This window comes from Eucalyptus grandis, chromosome 11, assembly GCF_016545825.1.
Source record: "Eucalyptus grandis isolate ANBG69807.140 chromosome 11, ASM1654582v1, whole genome shotgun sequence".
Taxonomy (NCBI): Eukaryota; Viridiplantae; Streptophyta; class Magnoliopsida; order Myrtales; family Myrtaceae; genus Eucalyptus; species Eucalyptus grandis.
Window position 1 is genome coordinate 9,770,972 of NC_052622.1, and position 26,142 is coordinate 9,797,113.

At 40.6% G+C, this 26,142-nt stretch overlaps 1 protein-coding gene across 2 annotated transcripts; it reads right to left on the reverse strand.

Annotated features, from left to right (window-relative positions):
* Nucleotides 1-18,056: 18,056 nt before the first annotated feature.
* On the reverse strand, nt 18,057-19,998 carry LOC120286233. Of its 2 annotated transcripts, XR_005547538.1 has the most exons (3): nt 19,742-19,998; nt 18,374-19,174; nt 18,057-18,201 (listed from the first exon to the last, which is right to left on the reverse strand). XR_005547538.1 is itself a non-coding variant. In XM_039304546.1 (2 exons), exons 1-2 carry the CDS (start codon nt 19,878-19,880, stop codon nt 18,450-18,452), a joined length of 864 nt encoding a protein of 287 aa, XP_039160480.1. In that variant the 5' UTR covers nt 19,881-19,998; the 3' UTR covers nt 18,057-18,449. The 2 variants fall into 2 exon arrangements, 1 of the variants encoding a protein (XP_039160480.1); XM_039304546.1 differs by having other exon boundaries at nt 18,057-19,174.
* Nucleotides 19,999-26,142: the final 6,144 nt, after the last annotated feature.

Sequence of the window (26,142 nt, forward strand, 5' to 3'; positions counted from 1 at the left end):
GCATGACTGGTTGGGGCCAATTTGCTGTTTGGGCATAATGAGAGACTTGGGCATAATGAGAGATTGTGCTGGAGTCCATTCCAAGAGATAGGGTACCTTCGCATCGGGCATAGGATGCCTAAGTATATGATTCCTGAGAGGATTTTGCGGGATCGTCCATATTTGCCATTTCTTGCTCTTGTGATGGAGGTGTCCTTACTTGATTTTGTGTTTGCTTGAATTCCTCAAGTGCTTGTTTGGTAGCATATTTGTTGCATAAAATATGAATCAGACACTTACTATATTTTGATATTTGTGAATTGTGTAAGAACTGGTTAGTGGAAAAAATATGTTTTGTTTAAGAAATGAAGTTGAGAAATATTATATGTTTTGACATCGCGAAACATTTTTACAAAAAGCTCTTGATTTTGAAATGGTTTATGGAATGTCATAGAGATATCGATTTGTGAAATGCTTTATGACATGCATTTGATTCAGTTTGATTTGTAAAATTAGTTAATGAGATGAGTCTATTTCTAGTAGATGAATTGAATTGTGAAAGCTTTTTATGATATATGAAATGAATTCTAGATTTGCTTTGTGGATTGTGGAGGGTGTTATGTTCAATATTGCTATGAGCCTAGTGAGGGGCTTGTGGGTATGCATACTAACTTAGGATGTCCTTGTGGGTCAAGCCACCGGCTAATAATTGGTGGAGATCTTGTCAAGGGAAAATTTTGGTTGCATTGTCACTAGTCGTTATATCATGACCATGGTTTGATATTGAGCAAGAGATTGATCAACGAAGTGTACTATTGATATGTGATTTGAATTTAGTCGATGAAATGGACCATCGACATGTGATTTGAGATTAATCATTGGAATAGATTGTTGACGTGTGGTTTCATATGAGATTAATAAATAGAATATACCATTGATGTATGACATGGGATTAATCAATGGAATAGATTATTGACGTGTGAATTGATGAAATTAATGAATGGATTTGATTATTGATATTTGTTTTGATATTATTATAAAATGAATATTTCTACTATAAATACAACTATGTTGAAGCATAGGTAACTTATTTTCTTATTATATGTTTGTTATATTTTGAATTTTGGATTAAAAGAGTTGTGGTCTTTGGTTGCAAGTATGCATAATGGGTGTTCGATCCACTTAGAACAAATGTATTACTCGCTGAGCCATGGTTGCTCACCCCTTTATATTCCAAACTTTTTTTTTTTTTTTTTTTTTTTTTTTCAGGTTCCTCATCTAACAATAAGTAGTATGAGAGCGATAACGACGAGGAGACTTTAGGAATTGTTTTTGGGAGCTTTGAGGCCGTGCCCTTTGGGTGGAAGGACGACCGTCTCATCTCCTATTCGTGATGGTTTTGGGCGTGACATTTTGTAGTATTAGATTTTTGATTATGATCTTTTATTGGGTAGATTTTGTAAAGATGCTGTGAGGTTGTATGTTAGAATGCGTCAATCTTTTGTTAAGTACTGGAATGGATGATTCATTTTCAGTCCATGCTTGGATCTTGATTTGGAGAAGCTTATTTGGCTTTATAAAGTATATCAAGGGCAAACGAGTTGTTACTTTGATATGAAGAATGTATCTTAAGGTTCTCAAGGTGCGATTTCAAGAAAGAGATAGAGTCATTGTGGTGACTTGCACGGAGCAAGAGATGAGCCCTAAATTGATTTAACTGAGGATTATAAAGTAATGTTTTCTTAGTTGCGGCTCGTGTGTTCAAGAAGTGTGTGTTTCAGATGAATAATAAAGAGTCGCATGGAAATCTAGTGGAGTTAAATATAAATATTCTCGATGTTATTTTAGGGGTTGTTTGGTTATCCTCACATTGTGATACTATTGTGATTATCTGCGAACTTAAAAGATATAAAAAAGAATGTTTTGAAGTTGGAAAGTATCGTTGTTATGTGATGTGTTTCTTAAGAATCTATCGGGCTTGTCTTCTTATAGAGAGATTGGTTTTGGTATTGATTAGATACCTGATGCATCATTTTTTAAGGTACCGCTTTGAATGACACTTTCTAAACCTGAAAAAGAAAAAGAGATGATGATCCTAGAATTATTTTTAGAGCAAAATATGGTCATTAGAAATTTCTTATCAAGCCTCTTGGATTAATAGATGTGCCTTCTACTTTCATGTGTTTGATAGATGTGCCTTCTACTTTCATGTGTTTGATCAACAGAGTATTCAAAAAGTGTATAAATAGATTTATTGTGGTGTTCATCGAAGACATATTGACTTACTAGAAGAGCTTACGAATCATTGTCATAACCTTTAGTCTTGTTGGGTCTTGGTTCCAAGTATCACCTGCATTTTTCAACATGGAAATTCTATTTTGCTGCCTTCTTCCAATGGTTGTGGCATGGAAATATTTTGTGTTTTTACCACCCCACTTCAGCCACTCAATTCTCGATCTCAAGCCCTAGTACATTTGTTTGCACAAATTCTCTATTTGTTCCGTAAGTTCCTACTATTTATTTCTGTGTGCATATAAGTTCTAGAAATTACTTTCTCCTTGCAACTCATCTCTCAGGTCATTAATCCGCTTCCGGTTGTTTAGAAAAGTTATCTTGCTCCATTTGGCTAAAGCTAATGACATAGCTTTTAATTTTAGTACCGAATCCTCAGCAACTAGGCTAGTTTATTCCAAGTGTCCTTAATGATCCTACTACACTCCTCATTTTCCAACCGAAATACCTCAAATATGAAGGCTTTGTTCCTCTTCTCTGGTTCAACTAATAGAGAGGGTAAAATTGGGCTATGGTTTAATTCATTCAAAAATTTGAATTCATCAAACATCTCCAAGCAATGATTGGTAAGCCTAATATCCGACCTGGCCCGCATGTACAGGGCTATTAATTAGATTTACAATTTATCTTTTTTTAAAGTAGAGAGACAGGGTTTTTTTTTTTTGGAGGGAAAGCAATCGGGGAGGGGCGCAAACGGACGGACGGTGGGGATTGCATTGGCCGCCTTCGAAGCCTTCCCTCTCTTCCCCACTTTTATCCCCCTCGTCGCCCGCCATTCTTGCGACCCCCGAATCCTTCCTTCATCCTTCGCTTTCCTTCGAATTCTTCATCTCCGTTTTCTTCTGTCAAATTCATCATCTTCGTTTCGACTGATGTCCGTGATTCAATCGGTGCCACGAGATGACATGCGCTTCCCTTCACTCCGCCCATGTCAACCGTCGCCCCCGACACTACCCTCAAACAAAGATGACCCGCCCACCACCCCGTCGCACAAGGCCAAGACAAGAAGAGAAAGAGGGAGCAGTGCGTAGCAAAGGAGGCGGCGGCGGCGGCGGCACTGCTTGAGGTGTGGCACGTTGGGATCCCCTTGGTTTGAAAAGCCATTGAGCGCCCTTGCGAGTCAGTCCGGTTAGAGGCCGGCTACCTCTTCACGATAAATTTTAATTATAATTAAATATTTTTTTGAATTTTTATTTTTTGTGATTATATTTGATAGGGCTAGTAAGAACACCTAGAGGGGGGTGAATATGTGTTAAAGAAGTTATTGCAAAACTTAACAACTTAATTCGATTTTTGAGAATGATAGACTGAAGATATAAAAGACTAAAAATAGTTATATAAGACTACGTATTAAAGTAAAGAGATTAGGGAAAGAGAATGAGAACATGAAGTTTATAGTGGTTCGGCTTAGACCAAGCTTACGTCCACTCTCCCGCACTGACAGTCTATTGGCTGGATTACACTAAGATCAAAAAGAGATTTTATAGTCTCATATTCTGTTTTCTCAGTAAGGAAATTCAACCACACTTCCTCAAGGTATCACAAGTGTTTAAACTCTCTCTCTTGAGTATAATTAAAGCTCAATAATTGAATTAGCAAAGAACTAGGAGCTTCGAACTTTGGAATTTTTTTTTTCATACACACTCTTGAATAATTTGAGCGTCTTCCTTATATACTCATCCATGCCAATATAACCGTTGGCACCTTTCAAAGGAGTTCTTCCAATCAACCCGTTAGATAGAATCAATTAGGGAGATCTCGAGTTATTTAAGGAATATGATGATAGCCCACCAATCTTGCACACCCATACAATCAGGATCTAAGTTTCCATAAGTAGAACCTTCCAGGTATACATCGTCAATCAACAGATCTAATTATCTAAATTGATTTCAATAAGAATAATTAATCACGGGATGCTACCTCCAGCCATGGGATCTTCTTCTGTGGCACCCCTCGACGGCCCCTGATCCGTTAGGGTCTCCACTGGTACTTATCACTTATCCTACTACAAACCAGTCCTTGTAACTTTTTAATTAAAGTGGAATCATAGTTCATAGGGGTTAATCAATAAGATTCTTCTCCCACTTTTTTTTTTTGGGTAAAGGTCCCAGCATAGCTCAATCAACGGAAGCATAAACGAGTCTCACCATCCCTTACTCCAATAACAATAATGCAATGCACACCAACTACGCTCCAAATGAAAAGACAAAGCTGAGTCACTTTTATTTACATTTTCACGATGGACATCTCGGGTCGGTACAGCAAAAGGCCAAGATTTTTAACTATACTTGGCTATAACTCAAAAGAGAACTTGACCCTACATCAAACATGTACACCCCTCCATCAACAAGTGTCGACTATCCCCAAAAAGTGTCGGCTCCCACTAGTCATACGTGCCATCACACCCAACCCGGTGCATCGGGCGGCGGCGTCAGCAGCATCCCTTGCATCACTCCATTGCGTCGAACGTGAACAGACAAAAACTCTTGGATAACAGGGCCATCAGCAAGACCCACGTAGTACATCACCAAGACACGAACTCGGACAAACACCAGACCAGGTACACTAATACACGAATGCTTCGTGCACTCCACATTAACGTCAGTAGGTATGTCATAGAAGGTACCACACACAACTGGTGAGAGGCATTTTTCTAATATGAAATGTTAATCCCCAAAGGGGTGAGTACAACCACTCAACAGTAAAGATCCACCAAACTACACAATGCGTCAAACAGAACAATCAAGGTATCATGAATAAAACACATATCATTCATGCATTCAAGCATACCTCATCTTACATCCATGCATATATCACCATACAACGTATATATATCACCATGCACTTGTACTTATATCATCAAGTAGCCATGCATATATCACCATGTAACGTGCATATACCATCATGCACTCCAGGCTTGCATTCCCCTGAGGTTCATCCCATGCCATATGTACACATCCATGTGCATGATTCAATTCTCGTTCTTTATCTTTCAATTAAATCACATCATTTTTCTTCCTAGGGACCAATGTTTGCATCCCTCATTTATCGCTCGCATCCAACCTGGCATCGCGAGGAGCCTCCGGCACACACCTTCGGGCATCCGGCACACACTTCGGGCATCTCATACCCCAACTAACATCACGAGGAATCCCCCCAGCACACAACTCCAGGGCTTCCGGCACACACCTCCGGGCATCTCAACACTCTCGGGGCATCCGGCACACACACTCCGGGCATCCGGCACCCACACTCTGGGCATCCGGCACCCACACTCCGGGCATCCCAACACTCCCGGGGCATCGTCGGCTCACACCTCCGATGGTCTTGTTATTATCTCAATTTATATTCACACATGTATCTCAATTTCAACATGGCATTTAATGCAACAATATCAAAGGTCTCAACCAGCTTTTGATGTCATATAACGTGCCATATGTCACCACATATGCAGTATAATCAACCACTCAAGACATTATATCACATGGAGCAATTTCATTTATTTTTGAAAATACAGCAAAATTTCGGATAAAAACATATTGCACTCCTTTGGTCATAATTCTTGAAAAATTAGTAAACGGCCTTAATAAATTCTAAAAAATTCGACATGTTATATACAAGATCTAGAGGAAAATATTCCGTGAGGAACACCATATCAAAAGAACATCATACAATTCAGTACAGTCCACACATCACAGTCTTTATAATTTCGGAATATTGCCATACACAGTTTCATTCACAAATTCGGTAAAAATCCTAAATCAACTCCAAAAATTCTGAAATATTTATATGTTATAGACAAGGTCCAGAAGTAAATATTTCATGCAGAACTAAAAATCATATTTGTGATATATTAAAAAATATAATAACCATAACCGTCTATAACCCTCGGCACCGAATTCCAGTTCTAACCGTTTTGGATAAAGATTGTTTCACCAACCTAAACTCATCAATTTCCTATAAAATTTTAGTATGTTACTCCTTAACTTTTCATCTTCAACTTTAATTCAGAACACGAGATCAAATTTCAACCGGAGAATTTTATAAAATTCACAGAAAATCACTAGGTCAGCATTACGATTTCCAAATCTAACTTCTTCAAAGAAAAATAGTTTCACCGGTCTGTATTTGTTCATTTCTTCTGAAATTTTGATATGTTACTCTCCAAGAAGTTTTCTAAAACTTTCATAAAGAAGTCAAAGTGAGATTCCAACTAAAAAGTCACATGCAATTCATGAATTCATCAAAGGTCGGACTGCCTTTCTAGAAAACAGAATGCAAGGCTACCATATTTTTCCCCAAAGCTTCGAATTTCTTCACTTCTACCAGAACCCAAGTTTATCATCCCTCACAACACATATCATAGCAAGCAAAGGGTAGGTTTATGGACTCTACTTGCCTCTAATCCGAGCACAAAACAGCAAGCCAAGATGGCGGGGCAAGGCGGGACTCGGCGGCTTGACGGCGGCAACGAACAGCAGCGAACGGCCTCCCTCTTCCCCTTCTTCTCTCGCTTGCTCTCTCTCCCTCTCTCGATTTCTCTCTCTCTCTCTCTCTCTCTCTCTCTCTCTCTCTCTCTCTCTTTCTCCCTTTCTCTCATGCAACACCCCCCCTTGCTCAATCCGCCCCTTCTTCTTTTCTCCCCCCTCATGATTAGCATGTAATCATCACAAAACATGCAAGGGGACACTTGGATAATCCCCCTTGCCACTTGGTAATTGCCATGCAAGAGGATGGGCCTCTCATGGGCCACCCCTCCTTCCGTCGATAGCCTTATGGGCTTCATGGGCCGGGCCTTTTGGCCCACTTTAGGCCCAACACTCTTGGGCCTAAAGTCCAAACTTAAATGGCCCAAAATTTTTCTTAAATAAGTCCATGTTTACTTTTAATAATTCACCTTAATCCCCACTTATATAAATACCAAATTACAATTTTATATGGCCATAAAACTTGTAACACTAAACCATAAGAATCAAATCTATAAGGTGCATAGTCAAGAACAAAATCCTCCTTGTCAAATTGTCCTTTAGCACCAACCTTGATAACCCATGAATACAAGATACATTTCCATTAAAATATTTGGTCTTAGTCTATTACAATTCTTTGGTCTAATGGTCACAACATAAATCAATGACACTTCCATAACCTTTTCCATAGGTCGTAATGCCTCTAGAAATTGCCATGAAATTTTTGGGATGCCACATCTTCAACCGTACGAACCAAATCCTTAAATATATACTTGCATCTGAATAAGATTTCTTCATTAGATAAATCTTTTCTTCATCGGTCTGGAAGCTATCAGTGAGGGTAGACTTTAAGTCTTGAGTCTGGAGGTCTTCAGGCTTTGATGATAGAGTCTGCAAGTCTTCAGACTAGACTAATGGAAACGTTTTGTCAACTTCAAAACAAATAAGAAAGTTTTCTCCAACAATCTCCCCCTTTTTTATGGTGACAAAACTTTCCTACAGATTTGAAAACCTTTAACTTGCAAAACAACACTTAAGCAAAACAAGATATCTCATAAAAGATAAATAGATTAGGATATGGATAGCAACGATTCTGCAACCATAAAAAACAAGTTAGTCCTGCAAAAAACTATCCATTCCATAATCACTAACATAGCTTAAGTTATTGCAAGCATTAAAAGATCAAATCAAATGGTCCAAACCACAACCAATCAAAAGATAAGTCCAAACCAAAAATCCAAACCAAAAATCCAAATCAAATCCAAAACAAAAGTCAAATCTACATCAAACTTCTCCCCCTTTTTGTCAATAGTAAAATGTGGAGAACAAAAAGTTGTGTGCAAAGAGAGAATCAAGGTTGTTTAGGAAGGTGAACAAACTGGAATTCTCTCATAGAATTCACTGTCTTCTCAAGCTTCCCAATGGTCTCCTTCATTTACTGTAAATCTTACCCTTCACATGATCTTGCACCTGAGTTTTTAGGGCGTTTAACTGATCTTGCAAAGATATTGAAGTAGCCATGAAAGCGTTCTTGAGATCCTGCATCTCACACCCCATAGCATATTGCTGTTTCCTTACATCCAACAGAATCTCTAGCAGTCTCGAAAAGTCTGCTGTTTGAGCTGTTTCATCACTAGGTCTAGCAGAGTTGATTCCAAAAGTTTTGAGAATGGAGGGATCTTCAGCAGATTGTCCACCATGACTATGAGTGAATGCTTTAGGATAATGAGAGGCATACACATCCTTTGGATCTGCTGCAGAATGACTCACATCACTAGTAAAGATAGACGAAGAAATACCTTGATGTTCAACAGCTCCCCCTGTTTTGATGGTTTCAGGTGGAGTAGGAAAGATTTCTTCTTGTTCAACTTCAGCTTCAGAGTGATGCACATCAACAGGTCCTGCCATATCAGGTTCACTAGACAAGGAGACAGCCAAGGTTGGCTTAAAATAGTCTTCTTGTCCCTAGTCTCCCTCTTATTCTTTATCTTCTTCCTTTTCTCTTCTTTCTTCCTCTGTCCTCCTCTATTCTTCATTTTCCTTCTCTATCTCTTCTCTCTCTTTTTCTCCTTCTTCTGGCTCTTCTCTAGTCTCTTGAAAGCTGACAAAACTCTTCAAGTTTCTCAAAGCTGAAAGAGTCATTTCATTCTCATCCTCTTCATCCTGCAAGATGAGAGTTCTCTTCCTCTTTACAGGAACATCCATAGGCTCCTTGCCTTTCCTTTTGGCTGCAGCAGAGTCTTGTTTTGCTTTGATGGGAGACTTCTCTTTCATGCGCTCTAACATCTTGTTAAGCTCTTTCAAACACATCTTTGTGACAATTTTAAATCCAATCACCATAGGAGAAATGTTTGTCAAGCATAATGTTGTAGGGATGTGAATTTTAAAATGTCTAAAAAGGCATGTGCTAAGAGCAGAATAAGGAAGTTGACCCTTATTTTTTATCACTGTCCTGTATATGTGAAACATGATGGTGTGAGGCAGAGATAATTTGTAGCCAATATTGATGGCATGCATCAATTTTGCTTCAGATCGAGATACATCAGTCTTTGATGTCGACTTTGGACGGATGCAGTTGATCACGATTTTGTGCAGCAAGATGTTGGAGGCATTCATCTAGAGTAGGATCTCTTTTGTTCGGCATCCCGGTTCAACTCCTTCCAAAATTTCTTCTTCTGGTTGAGTCGGTGGAGGAGATTGACGCTGTTGAGAAGGTTGTTGCTGTTGTGGTGGAGAAGAATCTTCTTCCTCGGTCAAGTCGAAATGCATAGGACCCTCAGGCATGTGTCATGGTCCCTTGCTTGCGATTCTCGAAGACTTTCTTGAAGACATTGTCGCTTCAAGGGAGAAATTTACAAACTTGCTCGTAAAGGTGAAAACTTTTTGGATTAAACAACAATGAAAGTGAGAGCAAGTGAGAGTTCAATATTTAGGGTTTGAGAGTGAAAAACAAAGAAGATGGATTTTAACAGTATATAAAGCGAGTGAAGCGAAGTAAACGAAGTGTCACAATTAGAGATGTCTTTTTGAACAATAACTGCATTTTTGAAAATAAACAATTGCCTTTTTGAATAACTGCCTTTTCGAAAATGAACAATTGCCTTTTTGAAAACTTGGAAAGATAATTTCAATCAATTAGCGATTAATAAGTAACTGTACCTTTTCAAGTCTTTAACCAAAAATTAAATTATTGGTACAGAAATAACTTACAGTCATAACTCTTGGTCTTCTGAGTCTGAGCATCTTCAGACTTTACTTTTGAGTCTGAGCACCTTCAGACTTTAATGGATAATGGATGTGATGTTTAGTCTAGTGCGAATAGACTCAAATAGGTTTTTCTCCAGTGGTTTTGTAAATATATCCGCTAGTTGATTTTTTGAATCAATGAAATGAATTATAACTTCTCCATTTTGAACATAATCTCTAATAAAGTGATATCGACTCTCTATGTGCTTTGCTCTTGAATGAAGAATTGGATTCTTTGTGAGATTAATTGCACTGGTGTTGTCACATTTGATCTCGGTGCATGAGTCTTTGATTCCAAAGTCTCTCAATCGTTGTTTTATCCATAGGATTTGAGAGCAGCAACTTCCAAGGGTCACATACTCTGCTTTTATTGTTGAAAGAGCTACAGTGCTTTGCTTTCTTGAGAACCATGATACTGTCCTGTTTTCCAGTAATTGACAAGTACTGGAAGTGTTCTTCCTATCAACTCTGCAACTTGTTAGATCTGTGTCTGAATATCCAAGGAGAGTAAAGTCTCATTCTTTGGGATACCATAGGCCTAACTCTGAGGTAGTTGCAACATATTTGATGATGTGTTTTGTAGCACTTAGATGAGATTCTTTGGGATTAGATTGAAGTCTAGCACAAATGTAAATACTAAACAAAATATCAAGTTTGGAAGTAGTAAGATAAAGTAATGAACCAATAATACTCCTGTAGAGCTTCTGGTCAACTTTCTTTCCTCCTTCATCTTTGTCCAGCTTCGAAGAACTTGACATTGGTATTTCGGTCTTTTTGCAATTTTCCAATCCGAATTTTTTAACGAGTTCTTTTGCATATTTTTCTTGGTGAATGAAAATTCATTCTTTCAATTATTTCACTTGTAATCCAAGAATGAAGGATAGTTCACCCATCATGCTCATCTCAAATTCTTCCTGCATAGACTTAGAAAACTTCTTGCACAGGTTTTCGTTGGGTGATCCAAATATAATATCACCAACATAGATTTGAACAAGAAGAAAGTTTTTACCTTCTTTTTTGATAAATAAGGTAGTATCCACTTTTCCTTTGACAAAACCATTTTGAATTAGAAATTTACTTTAACCTGTCATACCATGCTCGAGGTGCTTGCTTTAATCCATATAGAGTCTTTTCCAGTCTAAATATTGAGTTTGGTCTCTTTGGATCTTCAAATCCAGGCGGTTGTTCCACATAGACTTCTTCTTGGATAAATCCATTTAGAAATGCACTCTTGACGTCCATTTGGAATAAGCTGAAATTTTTATAACAAGCAAAAGTAAGTAATAATCTAATTGCTTCTAACCTGGCTACTGGTGCGTAGGTCTCATCATAGTCTATCCCTTCTTCTTGCATATATCTTTTGGCCACGAGTCTTGCTTTGTTCCTTACCACTTTTCATTTTTCGTCCATCTTATTCCTGAAAACCCATTTAGCTCCAATAATGGATTTACCTTTTGGTTTAGAAGTTAATTCCCATACATCGTTAATGTTGAACTTTCTGAGTTCTTCTTGCATTGCTTCAATCCAGCTTTCGTCAACTAAAGCTTCTTCTATGCTTTTGGATTCTATTTTAGAGATAAGTGCCACAACACTAGACTCTTCTTACTTTTTGGATTTGGTGTGAATCCCTTCATCAATATTGCTGATAATAAGTTCTTTGGGATGACTAGACTTATGCTTCCAATTACTGGTTGGTCTGATGGTCTGCTGATCTTCTACTTCAGCTGAATTTGTAGCATCTGTTTGTTGATGATCTTCAAAAGTCTGAACCACTTCTAGGGAGGTAGACTTTGTGAGATCTATAATAGGTTCAAATTCTTCAAGTTAAGTCAGATTCTATATAGAGTCTTGGAATTTGACATTCATCGATTCTTTCATGGACTAAGTTTTCTTGTTGAATACTCTATAGGCTTTGCTTGAGATTAAGTAGCCAATGAAAATCCGTTCGTCTAATTTTTCTTCAAACTTACCAGTTCGATCATTTGTATTTTTCAAAACAAAACATTTGCAACCAAATACATGAAAGTAAGAAACAATTGACTTTTTTCCTTTGAATAACTCATAGGGAGTTTTCTCCAAAATGGGCCTTAAGAATACTCTACTAATAATATAGCAAGCTGTAGAGACTGCTTCAGCCCAAAAATGAGAAGAAATATTACTTTCTATTAAAAGCGTTCTTGCCATTTCTTGCAGAGATCTATTTTGTCTTTCCACAACTCCATTATGTTCTGGAGAGTATGGAGAGGAGAAAATATGCTGAAAGCTTGATTCATCAAAAAATTTAGCAAAGTCTTGATTTTCAAACTCACCTCCATGGTCTATCCGTATGCTTGAAATAACATATTCTTTCTCATTCTGAACTTTCTTGACAAATTTTGCAAAATGAGAGAAGGTTTTAGACTTACTTACCAAAAAGTGAACCCAAGTAAATTGAGAATAATCATCCACTATCACTAGGCAATATCTCTTTCCACCAATGCTTTTAGTTTTGGTTGGTCCAAAGAGATCCATATGCAGAAGTTGCAAAACACGATTAGTAAAAACTTGTTTTCCCAACACACATGGTATGTATAAGTCAGATTTTTGAAACTTTATATTGGGCAGCCCACAAACAAGGTTCTTGGAAGAAATCTTGGTAATTTGCTTCATGTTGACATAGCTAAGATTTTGATGCCAAAGATTTGCTCCATCTTGAATTGAGATTAGACATTGAGATTTTTCTAGTTTTATATCTAGAAGGTAGATGTTCCCATGTTTCGCCCAGTAAAAGATTGAGAAAGATCTTTACTAGTTCTCGAGCATACTCCTTCTTGGAAATTGATTTTGAATCCAGTGTCGCATAGTTGGCTAATGCTGAGTAGATTGTAATTTAGTCCTTTCACCAATGAGACATTATTGATTGTAAGACTTCCAATCTTTATAGTTCCACGCCCAACAATTTTTTCTTTGCTATTACCACCAAAAGAGACTTTTCCACAATTCATTTGAACACGTTTTATAAAACATCTTGAATCTCCAGTCATATGTCTTGAACAGCCACTGTCTAAATACCATTTAACCTTTTTTTTTAATAGTGACTTGCAATTAAAAAAGAGACTCAAGCTTTTGTTGGTACCCACATATTCTTGGGTCCAGAGGAGTTAGTGCATTATGTAGTCTTTGTCCATTCTTTCTTAACAAGGTTTCCAAATTATAAGACATTCTTTCTCAAAATGTTTTGAGCTGTTGCATTTTGAACATTTGAGAGCACTTCAACCAACATGTTTTACAAAGACTTTTTGAAAATGATCTTTGTAAAGAGTTTTTGTAGGTCTTTGTTTGATTCATTTTTTCACTTTTGGAAAATTGATTAGAGGAATATAAACTGAAGTCATTCCCAATCCCGACTTGTTGAAATAAGATCTTTGTACTAAAAGAATCTTTTCCAACTTTTCAGATCCTATTGAAAATCTTTTTGAAATATTTGAAATGTCATTTTTCAAAAATGTATTTTCTTTTCAAAGAGAGTCTGCATTTTCTTTTAAAATAACAAAACTTTTGTCTAAATTTTTAAACTTTTCTTTCCAAGAATTTTCTTGTCGCTTCAGTGTAGAATTTTCCTTTTTTAGTTCAGAATTCCTCTTAAGAGACGTTTTGAGACTAAGACAAAGTTCATCAATGTATTTCGAGATTTTAATAGGAATTTTTAGATTACTTACCTCAATTTCACTGTCTGAGTCTAAGTCTGTATCTACCTCAAAGTCTGAGCCTGATTCTGATTTTGCCATTAGACAAATGTTGGCATAATCTTCATCACTTTCTTCACATTCAGTATCACTCCATGTCTCTGCTTTGAGAGCCTTCTTGTATTTCTCAGCTTTTCCTTTCTTTTTCTTCAACATAGGACAATTAGGTCTAATGTGTCCTTTTTTTTGCATTCAAAACAAATCACATCTTTATTGGCTTCATCATCTTCAGTTGATTTGTTTTGAAACTTTTGAGTGCTTTGTTTCTTCTAGTTGAATGTTCTTCCCTTTTTGTTCAGTTTCCTGAACCTCTTTAGCATAAGAGCTAATTCTTCATTGTCCATATCATCTTCAGAATCTGTAACATCAGAATCATTGTTAGATTTCAAAGCAATTGACTTCTTACCTTTAGGATCTTCCTCCTCGTTAATTTGCTCCACTTCATAGGACTGAAGTGTGCCAACCAGTTCGTCTATAGAAAGCGGCATGATCCTTTATGTTTCCCTTATTAAAGTCTTTATGTGATTCCAGTCTTTGGAGAGTCCACGCAGCAATTTGTTGACCTTCATTAGGTCAGATATTGGCTGTCCTTGATACTCTAGACCATTTACAATTTCAGTAAAACGACTAAACATATCAGTGATAGATTCCCCTAGTTTCGTCTTGAAGGCTTCATACTGTCCGAGTATAATATTGATCATTGTTTCTTTCACTCGATCAATTCCTTCATAGGTGATATGCAGCCTATCCCAGACTTCTTTAGCTATTTCACAAGAAGATATTCTGTTATACTCAGTAAGAGATAACGCACAATATAAAGAGTAAATAGCTTTAGCATCAAGAGCTTGTCTCTTGGTTATTTCTTCTTGAGTCATCTCGCTAGCATTTGTAACTTCTTTTCCTCTTTCTGAAACTGATGCAGCTTTAGGAATGATTCATTTTTTCTACCACATCCCATTCTAGAGGATTTTTCGATCTTAAAAATGCTTTCATCTTATTTTTCCATATGCTATATTCCTTTCTATTGAAGTAAGGTGGTCTGGTGTTGCTCTGGCCTTCAACCAAACCTGGAGCTAACATACTAGCCATAGATCTTTAACTCAGAAGTAAAAACACTTCAATTAAATGAGTACACAGACTCTGATACCAATTAATAGGGGCTAGTAAAAACACCTAGAGGGGGGGTGAATATGTGTTAAAGAAGTTATTGCAGAACTTAACAACTTAATTCGATTTTTGAGAATGATAGACTGAAGATATAAAAGACTATAAATAGTTATGTAAGACTATGTTTTAAAGTAAAGAGATTAGGGAAAGAGAATGAGAACAAGAAGTTTATAGTGGTTCGGCTTAAACCAAGCTTACGTCCACTCTTCCACACTAACGGCCTACTGGTTGGATTCCACTAAGATCAAAAAGAGATTTTACAATCTCATGTCCTTGTTTTCACAGTGAGGAAATTCAACCACACTTCCTTAAGGTATCACAAGTGTTTAAACTCTCTCTCTTGAGTACAATTAAAGCTCAATAATTGAATCAGTAAAGAACTAGGAGCTTCGGACTTTGGAATTTTTCTTTCACACATACTCTCAAATAACTTGAGCGTCTTTCTTATGTACTCATCCATGCCAATATAACCGTTGGCACCTTTCAAAGGAGTTCTTCTAATCAACCTGTTGGATAGAATCAATTAGGGAGATCTCGAGTTATTTAAGGAATATGATGATAGCCTACCAATTCTGCTCGACCATATAATCAGGATCTAGGTTTCCATAAGTAGAACCTTCCAAGTATACTTCGCCAATCAATAGATTTAATTATCCAAATTGATTTCAATAAGAATAATTGATCATAGGATGCTATCTCCAGCCATGAGATCTTTTTCAGCCGTACGAACCAAATCCTTAATATATACTCGCATCTGAATAAGATTTCTTCATTAGATAAATCTTTTCTTCATCAGTTTGGAAGCTATCAATGAGGGTAGACTTTAAATCTTAAGTCTGGAGATCTTCAGGCTTTGACGATAGAGTCTGCAAGTCTTCAGACTAGACTGATGGAAACGTTTTGTCAATTTCAAAACAAATAAGGAAAATTTCTCCAACAATATTTTCTTTCTTTTCTTTTTGGCCTTTTTCCTTTCCTTTCGTTGGTGGCTAGCCATCGCCCATAGGCGACAATCGGCCATGGCCAGTCTGCTGGCCTCACCAACCACAAGGGAGGCCCCATCGGGTGAAGGTGAGCCCCAACGAGGGAAGCCATTGCCTAAGCTTGGTCGGGTGAGGGTAGGCCTTGCTTAGGCTAGATTTGGCGAAGCTGGCCCTTGCACAGGGCAGGGTGGCCTTGCTAGGCATCGATCGGGCGACGACAACACCAGGTGAGGGGAGCCCTTGTTGAGGCTTGCACTCGCCCTCGCCCTTGCCCTTGCCCTTGCCCAAGCGGGTGTTGGCCTCACCTAGGCTAGGGCGGCCTCGCCCGACGTCACGGTCGCTTGGCCGACGCCTAGTGAGGTTGCCTTAGGTTGGGCAAGGGCCGACCTCACTAGGTCTGGCTTGGACGAGGCCAACCCTTGTTGGGGCCCGCCTTCTCCTTATCGGGCCTTGCTTGTGGCAGGCAAGGCCAGCCGACTGGTCATGGCCAATCGTCGCTTGTGGGGGATGGTTGGCCATCGGCAAAAGGAAAAGAAAAAGTCCAACAAGGAAAAGAAAGAACAAAATTGGAAAAATAATAAAAATTCAAAAAATATGAAAAAATTATTAAAATTTGCCCATGTCTACGCAATTGGTATTACATAGCACTGCAGAAGTCCACGTCAGCATTTTCTGGTCTAAATTAATCAAATGGATTCAATTGACAAGAAATGAAAATATTTAGTACTAAATTGACAAAATTAGAAGGTTTATGACTGAATTGACAACTGCAATATGTTTAGGATTTTTTTTGGATAATTTTCCCAATCAAGAAAAGAGTAAAACTTATGATCCCTTAAAAGACATGTTTCGTGCCTTTCTTTTATCACTAGCTTACAACTATAGCCTACAGGTGATCCTTGTGGTATACGTGTCATATTAGGCTCGAAGATCAACCTAATATCCTTTTATGTACTTTGCAATTTCGGCTGAGATTTCAATCCATGCCAAAATTGGATTAGGTCATGCCTTTTAATGTAAGGTTGATACCTAAAAATGCCCATTTGCCTTTTGCTCGTCTCGAGCTCAACAAGCTTCTCACCTGTTAATCGAGTTTTTGTCTTTTATTTTTTTTGTCAGAACCTGTTAGTCAAGTTTACTTACCACGCTTGGTGATAAAAAAAAGAAAAGCGAAAAAGAAGAAGAAAGAATTTGTGCATGCTAAGTTTAAGTAGATATGATCATAATTCAACAACACGTTGGGCTTGCGCACGTCAATAAGATTCTAAAAGCCCAACAAGATTCCAAAATACAGTTTTAAGTTACTTTGCGAATGGTAGGCAATTCATTTTTGGTCTCAACGTCGAATACTCCGAAACACCCTTAAATGGTAAGAACAACATTTAATATTTTTGAATTCGTTGAACAGCTCCGAGCGATGATTCGCAAGCCCGATATCTGACCCGGCCCGCATGTACCGGGCTATTAATCAGATTTACAATTTTTCCTTTTTAAAGTAGAGAGAGGGAGGGGTTTATTTTTTGGAGGGAAGGCAATCGGGGAGCTGCGGATGGACGGTGGGGATCGGATTGGACGCCATTGAAACCTTCCCTCCCCCCGCTTCTCCCTTGATCTGTCGCCCGCCATTCTTGCAACCCCCGAATCCTTTCTTCATCTTCGCTTTCTTTCTGCCCTGTCCACATGTATTAGCATGCGTAAGGTAAGGCTCCACTTGTATTATGCATAGTAGACAAGGCTCGGACATGGAATTTGTCGCATTTGCACCATTCGTTCCTTGGCCTATATTGAAGAAAGTTCCATGAAATGATGTTTATTATGAGCGAAGATCTGCACAGCCCTTGCCTCAGCTTGTGAGGGTTGGTTGGTGGCCCTCAGTCAACCATGGCAAGGGTCAAACGACGCTCATTGTGCCTTAATGATGCTCACGTCCTTGCGCGAGTGACACGAGGGTTGTGCGACCTTCAATCTCGCTCGACCATAGCCAGCTCTATGTCTGTCTTCCGTGACCATGGCCAGCCCTTTAAGTGTTACTAAACTGATTTGAAATTATTATCAGTAATGGCTCCTCTCTTAAGCTCTTTTGTTTTATGGTTAAATATAATTTATCATTTAACTGGAATACCATATATACGCAAATTTAGGACAAAACCCACGCTGAAGCTAGTCTAACCCATCGGGAGTATAGCTTAAAGAATTCATTCTGACGGTCAAACAAGATTTGCTCAAAAAGCGTCTTAAAAACAATCCAGAAGCAGAAATATCAGAATTGGAGAGAACCGTAGAACCACTTTCTCTTGCGACTTTACTTCTATACAGAGATGGTGACGATCAACAGGTCATATCCTGTTGAAAACAAATCTGATCAGTTCGTTTGCACAACAAGAAACAAGACTACACCCAAACATCTCAAGGACCTCTGATGGCAAATCCGACAAAGCTGCAGTTTGAAGAGTATTTAAAATTTCTACCGGGTATAGTTTGCAGAAGTAACATCCAACAAAGAGTTAAAGCGTACGTTTTGCAGAGTGTTTTCATCTCCACTGCCGGCAAAGTTCTGGCGGAGACTGCCCGCAAATTGCAGCGTGCAATCTTTAGTCAATCTCGGCTATGAAAATGCGACTGGGAGTGGGACTATTCACAGCAGCTTGGGGATCACATAAATAAAGAAGATCCACAAGTCTTTCGGCCGGTACTTTAACCACATCATGGCGAAACCCAATGTCAGAGACCAAACGATTGATGCAATACTTGCTATAACTCACAGCTGCCAGACCACCAACTGCCAGACCACTAACTGCCAGACCACTAACACGGGTCGTCAACAATGTTAGTGGAGACGACCCGACAGCACTTGTAGCAGCCTGAAAAGCTGCTGCTTGCCCACTTCGGCCTCCGCTACTTGCTGTCACCACAAGCAGACCTGTTTTACAGTAGATAGCAAAGTCCTCACAGTTGTTCTTGGAAAGATTGTAGCCTCCAAAGCCATTCTGGAGGAGGTAAGAGGCACGGTGAAGCACATCTTCAGGGGGGTCGGATTTCGCAAGGGTGCAAGTCCCTCCTCGAGCGCTGGCAAGATGGAAAACGGGGGACACGTCGTACTTAAAGAGGTAGAGGTTTCCACCTGAAAGGAAGCAGTCGATGCACGAAGAGATGACACCATCAAGCCTCGACTGATCTCCGCATATCTCGCATTCTGTGCCGATGGGAGGAGGGGGACATGAGCTCGAAATGATGCGGTCTAACACAGTACCCCCGCCGATTTCATGTCCTGCCCCTCGAGTGAAGTGAATAACCTTCTCTTCACCATAATATATTCCTGTTCGCGAACTCAAAAGCGACAATCTTTTCAGTATGCGAAAGCAGCTAAGTCCATAGAAGGTACGTGCTTGTAAATAACATAATCCCGACGATCAAGGGATGGAAATAATTCGACCTCCTTCAGTTGACAGGAGTAACTAACAATTCAGAAATAGCAAAGGGACCACAAGCTAAGCAAGGGGGGACAAAGGGGTGGCAGACTTCCAAAAGGGTCAGGGGGATTCGATCTCTCTGCCACGTTGAATACGACGACTCATCATAAAACATCTCCTTTTATACAAAAATCAGCAACGTTGCCACAATCTATATTAGCAGAAGTGGTAAAAACAGGATAGAAAATCCACCAAGAGAAGGAAAACGACCTCTCTCACAGACGCACGAGGGCAAAGCTCCTATATATGAAACTAGGAAAGGACATTATCAATCATGTGAACAATGGAGCAATTTTATAGTGAAAAAAAAAAGAAAAAAGCAGAGGAGTTGAGGCGAAATCACCACCACCACCATCATCATCGTCGTCGCGAAAAAGATTGCATTGGGAAAAGCAAGAAAAAAGGGAACGTGCCGTGGTGGCGTAGAGGTAAAAATGACGCCAAGAGTAGATGTGATCCCCAAGCTTGAGTTGGTCCCTCTTGATCTTGTTGGACAGCACTCCCATATCTGCCTCTTCCGCTTCTTCTTCCTCTTCCTCTGCTTCTTCTCATTCTTTCTTCACCCTGGCTTTTGATTACATTGATTGAGATATGAACGTTTGGGTGGGAGATGCAATCATCACTCAGATTGCTTCGCCTCTACGCTATCTCCCTCCCACTCTTGGGAGAACTTTTGAAGAAAAAGGAGGAGATAAAAGAAAAAGAAAGAAGGACGGTTCGACAGAGAAAAAAAGGAAAAAGAAGAGAGGGAGATAAAAGAAAAAGGAGTCAAAAGGAGAAAGAAGAAAGCGGGAGAAGGGGAAAATTCGCGCCCTAATGATCCGGGCAATTTGCCAAGTTGACTCAACACTGTATCCCGATGCTTAGTAAGTGCTTGTGCTCTCATTCGTTCAACCGGAATAGTTTTGGATTTAGGACTTGAAGTTCGAAATTATTGAAGATTTGTGCAACGAAGTCTAATTTTTAAGTCATTGAATTGCGTATTCATATAGAAATGATAGTTTAGGGTGTTGTGAAACTGTAAGATTTTACGAGGATCTCGATTTGAACTTACGATTTACCCAAAATGAAATTTCAAAATTTGTCGCACGTGCTGTCAAGTTCCAAACAGTAATATTCGGGGCTGAATTTCAGCCATTTCTGGCGAGTTTTAGGGTAACCAAGTTGGGATTTTTGTAGTATGTTGAAAGCGCTTTTTATTGACTACAAATATGTTTGGAACGGAATTCGGTGGAGAAAGTTATGGGGTGATGAAGTTTCGCACTCAACCTCTGCATTGCGAATGGCTTAAATAATTGCTTTGAGTATGTGATTGGTAGTATAGCCGTTTCATAGTTGAGGTAATGCGTTACTCAATTTTAATGTTGTTTGTTGCTTATCTGATAGGATTGTGAATTCGACGATTTGAGTAACATTTGTTATTTGGTCATAGGCGTTCCGAGGTGAGTGGTGCTATCTCTTCTAAGAATTTTTAAACCCATGTTTTCAAAATGATAAAGGGGATCTATGCTTAAAATTAGGGAAGACCAGGTTAGTTGTAGTAGGTATGTTATCCCATAACAGGCGAACCTCTGTTCAAGCCTTTCAGGGACTGTCTTTTAGCTGTGAACTATTTGGAAATTTGGATTAGAGATGCTTAAAGATGCTAGGAAAGTAACATCTCTAACTTAGCCGAGTTGCGTTTTTCAGAGGATTGTACTAAGCTGGAGAAGAAGAAGTGTTTAGAGAGACACTAGGAGAATTTGCATAAGTACACACTTTACTTCAATGACTTTGCCCAAAACATTACGTCATCTTTATCTTTTATAGGCATTAAGATGTCACAAAAAACAAAGACCAAACTCACGGGTCTTAAAACACACAGAGGCTTTGGGATTCGTGGTCAAGAATTATTATAGGTGATATGAACTAGGGGTGTGCAAAAGAACCAGGACCCGCCCGGAACCGGTGTTTCTTAAGGGAACCGATCCGGTTCTCAGTTCCAATTTAAGGGAACCAGTGGGCATCGGTCCGGTTCCTGGTTCCATGGGCGGATCCGCCCACCCAGACCGGACCGTTATATTATAATAATATATTAATTTTTTATACTAATAAAAAATCGAAATTAGCAAATTTAAAATTTAGAGCTTCAATCACCATCTTGTCTCAATTCACTACTCTCCTAGTCCATCTCATCTCTCTTAGTTCAAAATCTCCCCCGGCTCCTCTTCCTCTCCGATTCACCTCCGGATTCATCTCCCTTCAAGTCCTAGTTCGAACTAGGTGAAACAGTGAGTCGATTCTCTTTTCCCCTCTTGAACCTAACTCTCTATCCACGTTGTCGCCACCTCCGCATTCACTGTCACTATCGTCCTCCTCATTGTTGGGCTCGTCCCGCTTCTAGCTCCCCTCTTCCTCCTCCGCCTCCTTAGGCTTCTCTCTATTGTCCTCAGCTTTAGGAACAGGGGTGAACTCCGGGTCTAAGAACGGCTTGTTGTCTCCATTATCCTCCTCATTGTCAGTCTTGAGGGTGGAGTGGGAGACAGTGGAGGTGGTGGCGAAGATGGTGGTGGTGGCAGGGAAGGAAGTGGTGTGAGGGTCGCAACCACCGCCGCTGCGGTGCTAGTACTTGAGGAGAATAAAGCTACCATGGTTGGGAGAGCTAGAATAAATAGATGTGGGGAGGGCGAAAAGGGGAAGGCGTGGGGGTTGGACCGGTTTTATGGATTCACCTGAGAACCGGACTGGACCGGCGGTTCGGTTCTTAGGAGGATCCATGCAATGAGCGGCCGGTTCTTGGTTCCAATTTTTTGGAATCGGTTCTTAGAGGGCGATTCCCGGTTCTAGGTCAGGAATCGTCCACCCGAACCATGCACACTCCTAATATGAGCGATGACTATGAATAGTGATTTCTCTAACATATTGCTACAGTATTTTTTATAATGACCCGTGCTACAATAAGTTTCACTACAAGTCGTATTTGCCATCTCGAGAGTTATAGTGATAATTTGAATCATCGAAGCTATGTCATGCAACCTGTTTTTTCTCGTAGCGTTGTTCCATTCCAATGTCATCAGGAGGACCGTTGGTATTATGAGAGGATTCCCTTTGAGAGATCAAGGCATCCCACATACTTTGATTGCTTGAGGCATGTTCTTCTTCATGAATTTTGGAGGATCCTATAGTGTTGCCGAGCACGACTGGCTAGGGCCAGTTTACTGTTTGGGCATAATGAGAGACTGTGCTGGAGTCCATTCCAAGAGATAGAGGACCTTCCCATCAGGCATAGGATGCTTGAGTATATGATTCCTGAGAGGACTGTGCGGGATTGTCCATATTTGCCATTTCTTGCTCTTATGATGGAGGTGTCCTTACTTGATTTTGTATTTGCTTGAATTCCTCAAGTGCTTGTTTGATAGCATGTTTGTTGCATAAAATATGAATCGGGCACTGTCACGCCTCGAACCCCGGGCACGCGCACATCCCTCGACGGTCGATTCAAACTACGACGTTCCTAGGACGCGTTGCCGACCTCTTTCGTTTTATGCACACGCAGAAGCGAAATTAGACATATACCCTGACAATCGACAAACATCGGGATAGTAGAAAGACATGCCAACACTTTTTTTTTTCACAAAACCCACTTTATATACAAACCAGGTCAACCCTGCAGATTGTATACAAAAGGTTTGTCTCCAAAAAGACACTATTAGACAACCTACACTTCGGACCCTTTAGCCTTGGGTTCCAGATTCTCCATCCTAGGGACTTGAAAAAGGGGTAACCACGACGAGATGAGATAAACATCTCAGCAAGTCAACACCCTAAACTCCTATTAGGACGAGAATTCACTCAGAGGTGGCTTAAACAGGCGTCACACACAAATTTATCTCGCCTCAGCACGTCCTTGCACGTTAGTTCAACACATATGCATTTATACACGCAGCAAGCGTAATCAATAACTAGAACACCTCATTTTGTCTTGCAAACAATCACATGGGTCTCGATTATAAGGTAAAATCGTTGTGACATGTTCCATACCGTGCCACACAATTTTGCCCCATAATAAGGTGCAACTATCTCAATCACTCAGGTGTGTTCCAATTATTACGGCCCATCGACCACGACCAACTCCCTAGTTGGCGATCATCCGGACCCTCGTCGGGCATCTGATAAAAATTGAGCATCATCCCGCCCCATCAGGCACGGCAACGTCTAGAACCCTCGCCTAGACAACATTCCATAAACATTGGTCTAGCCTCCACTATGACCGGTTTCCGAACCCCCGTCGAGCATCGTCCCCAGATTCCCGCTGGGTGACGGGTTCCAATCGTGACCACACGCACATCCATACCCAGCCAAGAACATTGTGCTTTGTACTCAAATGCTTCCATTTAAATAATGGATTTGACCAATTTTCTTCGTATTAAAAATACCCGGTAAAATAATTGTGCGTGGTTGTTGACACCTAAATTTTCCTATTTTTTGTTTAGTATTTAATTGTCTACAGATTATGAATTAGCCACTAAAAAAAAAAAAAAAAAAAAAAACAAACCAAATCAAACAAAAAAAAAGAAAACAAAAAGAAAAGGCAAAAACAACAAAAAAAAAAGAAAAAAGAAAAAACATGGAAGGGGCTGAGCCCGTTTTCCCTCTTGGCCCGGCCCACGTTAGCCTCTGTCCTCCTCCACCTTGTTTCGCACGCGAAACCCGCAAAAGGGGGCAGACTGCAAGAACCAAAAAAGAAAACACGAGAAGGAGAGCTCAACGGGGAGGAGGAGAGTGAACAGGAGCTCGAGAGAGACGAAGGAAAAAGCAAAAAAAAGAGAAAGAGAAAACCGGAAGGAAGGGCGGCGACGGCGGCATCGCCGCCGCCGCTGCCGGCCGACCGAGGCCTGACACCCGCGTCACCGCCGCCCTCCATCTCCCATCCGAGCCGCTGTCCTCCTCGCCGCCCCAACCCGACGCCGCTCGACCAACCGAGACCGCCACTGTCTTCCCCGAAACCCAGATCTGGAGAAGTCGAGGGAGCAGTTCGCCGCCAAAGCCACCTGCAAGTCTGCCCTTTCTCCTCGACGCCGAGCCGCCGTTCTCTGCACCTCGAGCGACGCCCACACCTTCGCGCCGTTGCTGCCGAAGCGCCGGACGTCCGCTAGCACCGTCAGTAACAACTCGAGCCACCGCCGCGCCTCCGCCCGCGACGACCTGCCGCGCTCTGCTCGCGAACCGACAGCACCCGCCGCCGCTGCTCCCGACGCCGAACCAGCCGGAGACGAACCAGATCTGGGAGTTGATTGAACTCCGCTGCACCACCAGGCCGACCGCTGCCGCCGTCCCGCTCTAGTCGCCGTCCGAACCCCCTCGCTGCAGCCGGTGCCGTCGCTCACCCATCGCCGCCCTCAAACCGACGCCGTTCGAGCTGCCTCGCCGGCCACCGCTAAGCGAGCCCCACACCGGCCCTCGCCACGCGCTGCCACTCCTGGCCGCGTCTCCGCCAGTCACCGCCATGCCGACGCCGCTGCCCGTCGTACCGCCACTGTTGCCGTCCGAGTCACCTTCGCCGCCGCCGCCAACGCCACCTAGAAACCCTAGGGTTTCGGCCAAAAGGAGCGGGTCGGACACGGGTCGCGAACCGGGTAGGGTTTTTGAGCTATTTGGGCTGGTTTTGGGTTTGGGCTGTTTTTCTTGTGGGCTTATAGACTTGTGGGCTTAGGAATTTAGGAAATGTGGGCTTCTTTTTTTTTAAAAAATAAAAGAGATTGGACCGAGTGGGCCCGCTAGTTGGGCCCAATCCGAACCGAAGAAAGGCCCGACCAAGGTTGGTCGGGCCGGTTCGGCCGGCCCCTCCATTTGGACCAAATCCGGGTCCGGTCTCCGACCGGACCCGATCCGCGTTGACCGGGTCGGGTCGAACCGAACCCGACCCGGTCCACCTTTTTAAATCAAAAATTAATTTTAAAAATTTTAAAAATTTAAAAATTAAAAATTTAAAAATTAAAAAAAAATTAAAAAAAAATTAAAAAGTTTTTAAAAAATTAAAAAAAAAAATTAAAAAAAAAATTAAATTAAATTAAAAATTTCGAAAATCCAAAAATGATGGGATTTGATTAGGATTTGCCATGTATTGCCATTTTAGCGTAATTAGACTTTTATGTGCTCGTATATTAATTATGTTGCATGTTTAATTTGCATATCTAATTATGTTTGATGGCATGTGCTTAATTTTATGGCAATTAGGATCTTGGTAGTTATGGTTATTACTTTAATAATTGCGCACCCGCATGATCACCTCACATGTTAGTAGATAGGTATAAAATCAATCCAAATTGCCTGCCAAAAATCATTTTGTTAAAATGAACAAGATTAGGTACCGAAAGGGCACTAATTGGTTAATTAGTGTAATCAAGTCCCCGAACCTAAATTCTCAAGGTTGCGTAGGAAGTGAGGCACGCTCCCATGTCTCACTTGGTTTCTAGCCGACCCCAATAGGCTAGTGGCGACTCCTTTTGTTTAAAATCTTTTAAGAATATCCCAACGTCACGCGGGGTATGGGCTTGGGAGAGCTCGCGCCTGATGATGGGCCTTAGGCCCGTCCTTTGGGCAATACCCCTAAACCTGTTCCCTCCCCCCGAGGGTAGGTCGCGACAGCTTGGCGACTCCGCTTGGGACTTGGTTTTGAACCTTAGAGGACTTAGGCCAAAATTAATCTTGTTCAAATTTTTTTTTTTGTTTGGCAGCGAGGATTCCAAGTATGTCTCTAACATTAAAGGTGTTAAATGTTTTTGTAGGATGGGAGGTATAAGGGGAAGTATTTGCTCACCTTTGTCTTGCAGGA

Coding starts and splice junctions, on each gene's coding strand:
- LOC120286233 (XM_039304546.1), bottom strand. CDS start 19,880: ATGAGAAGAAGCAGAGGAAGAGGAAGAAGAAGCGGAAGAGGCAGATAT. Junction 19,175..19,741: donor TTTACCTCTACGCCACCACG/GCACGTTCCCTT, acceptor GTTCGCGAACAG/GAATATATTATGGTGAAGAG.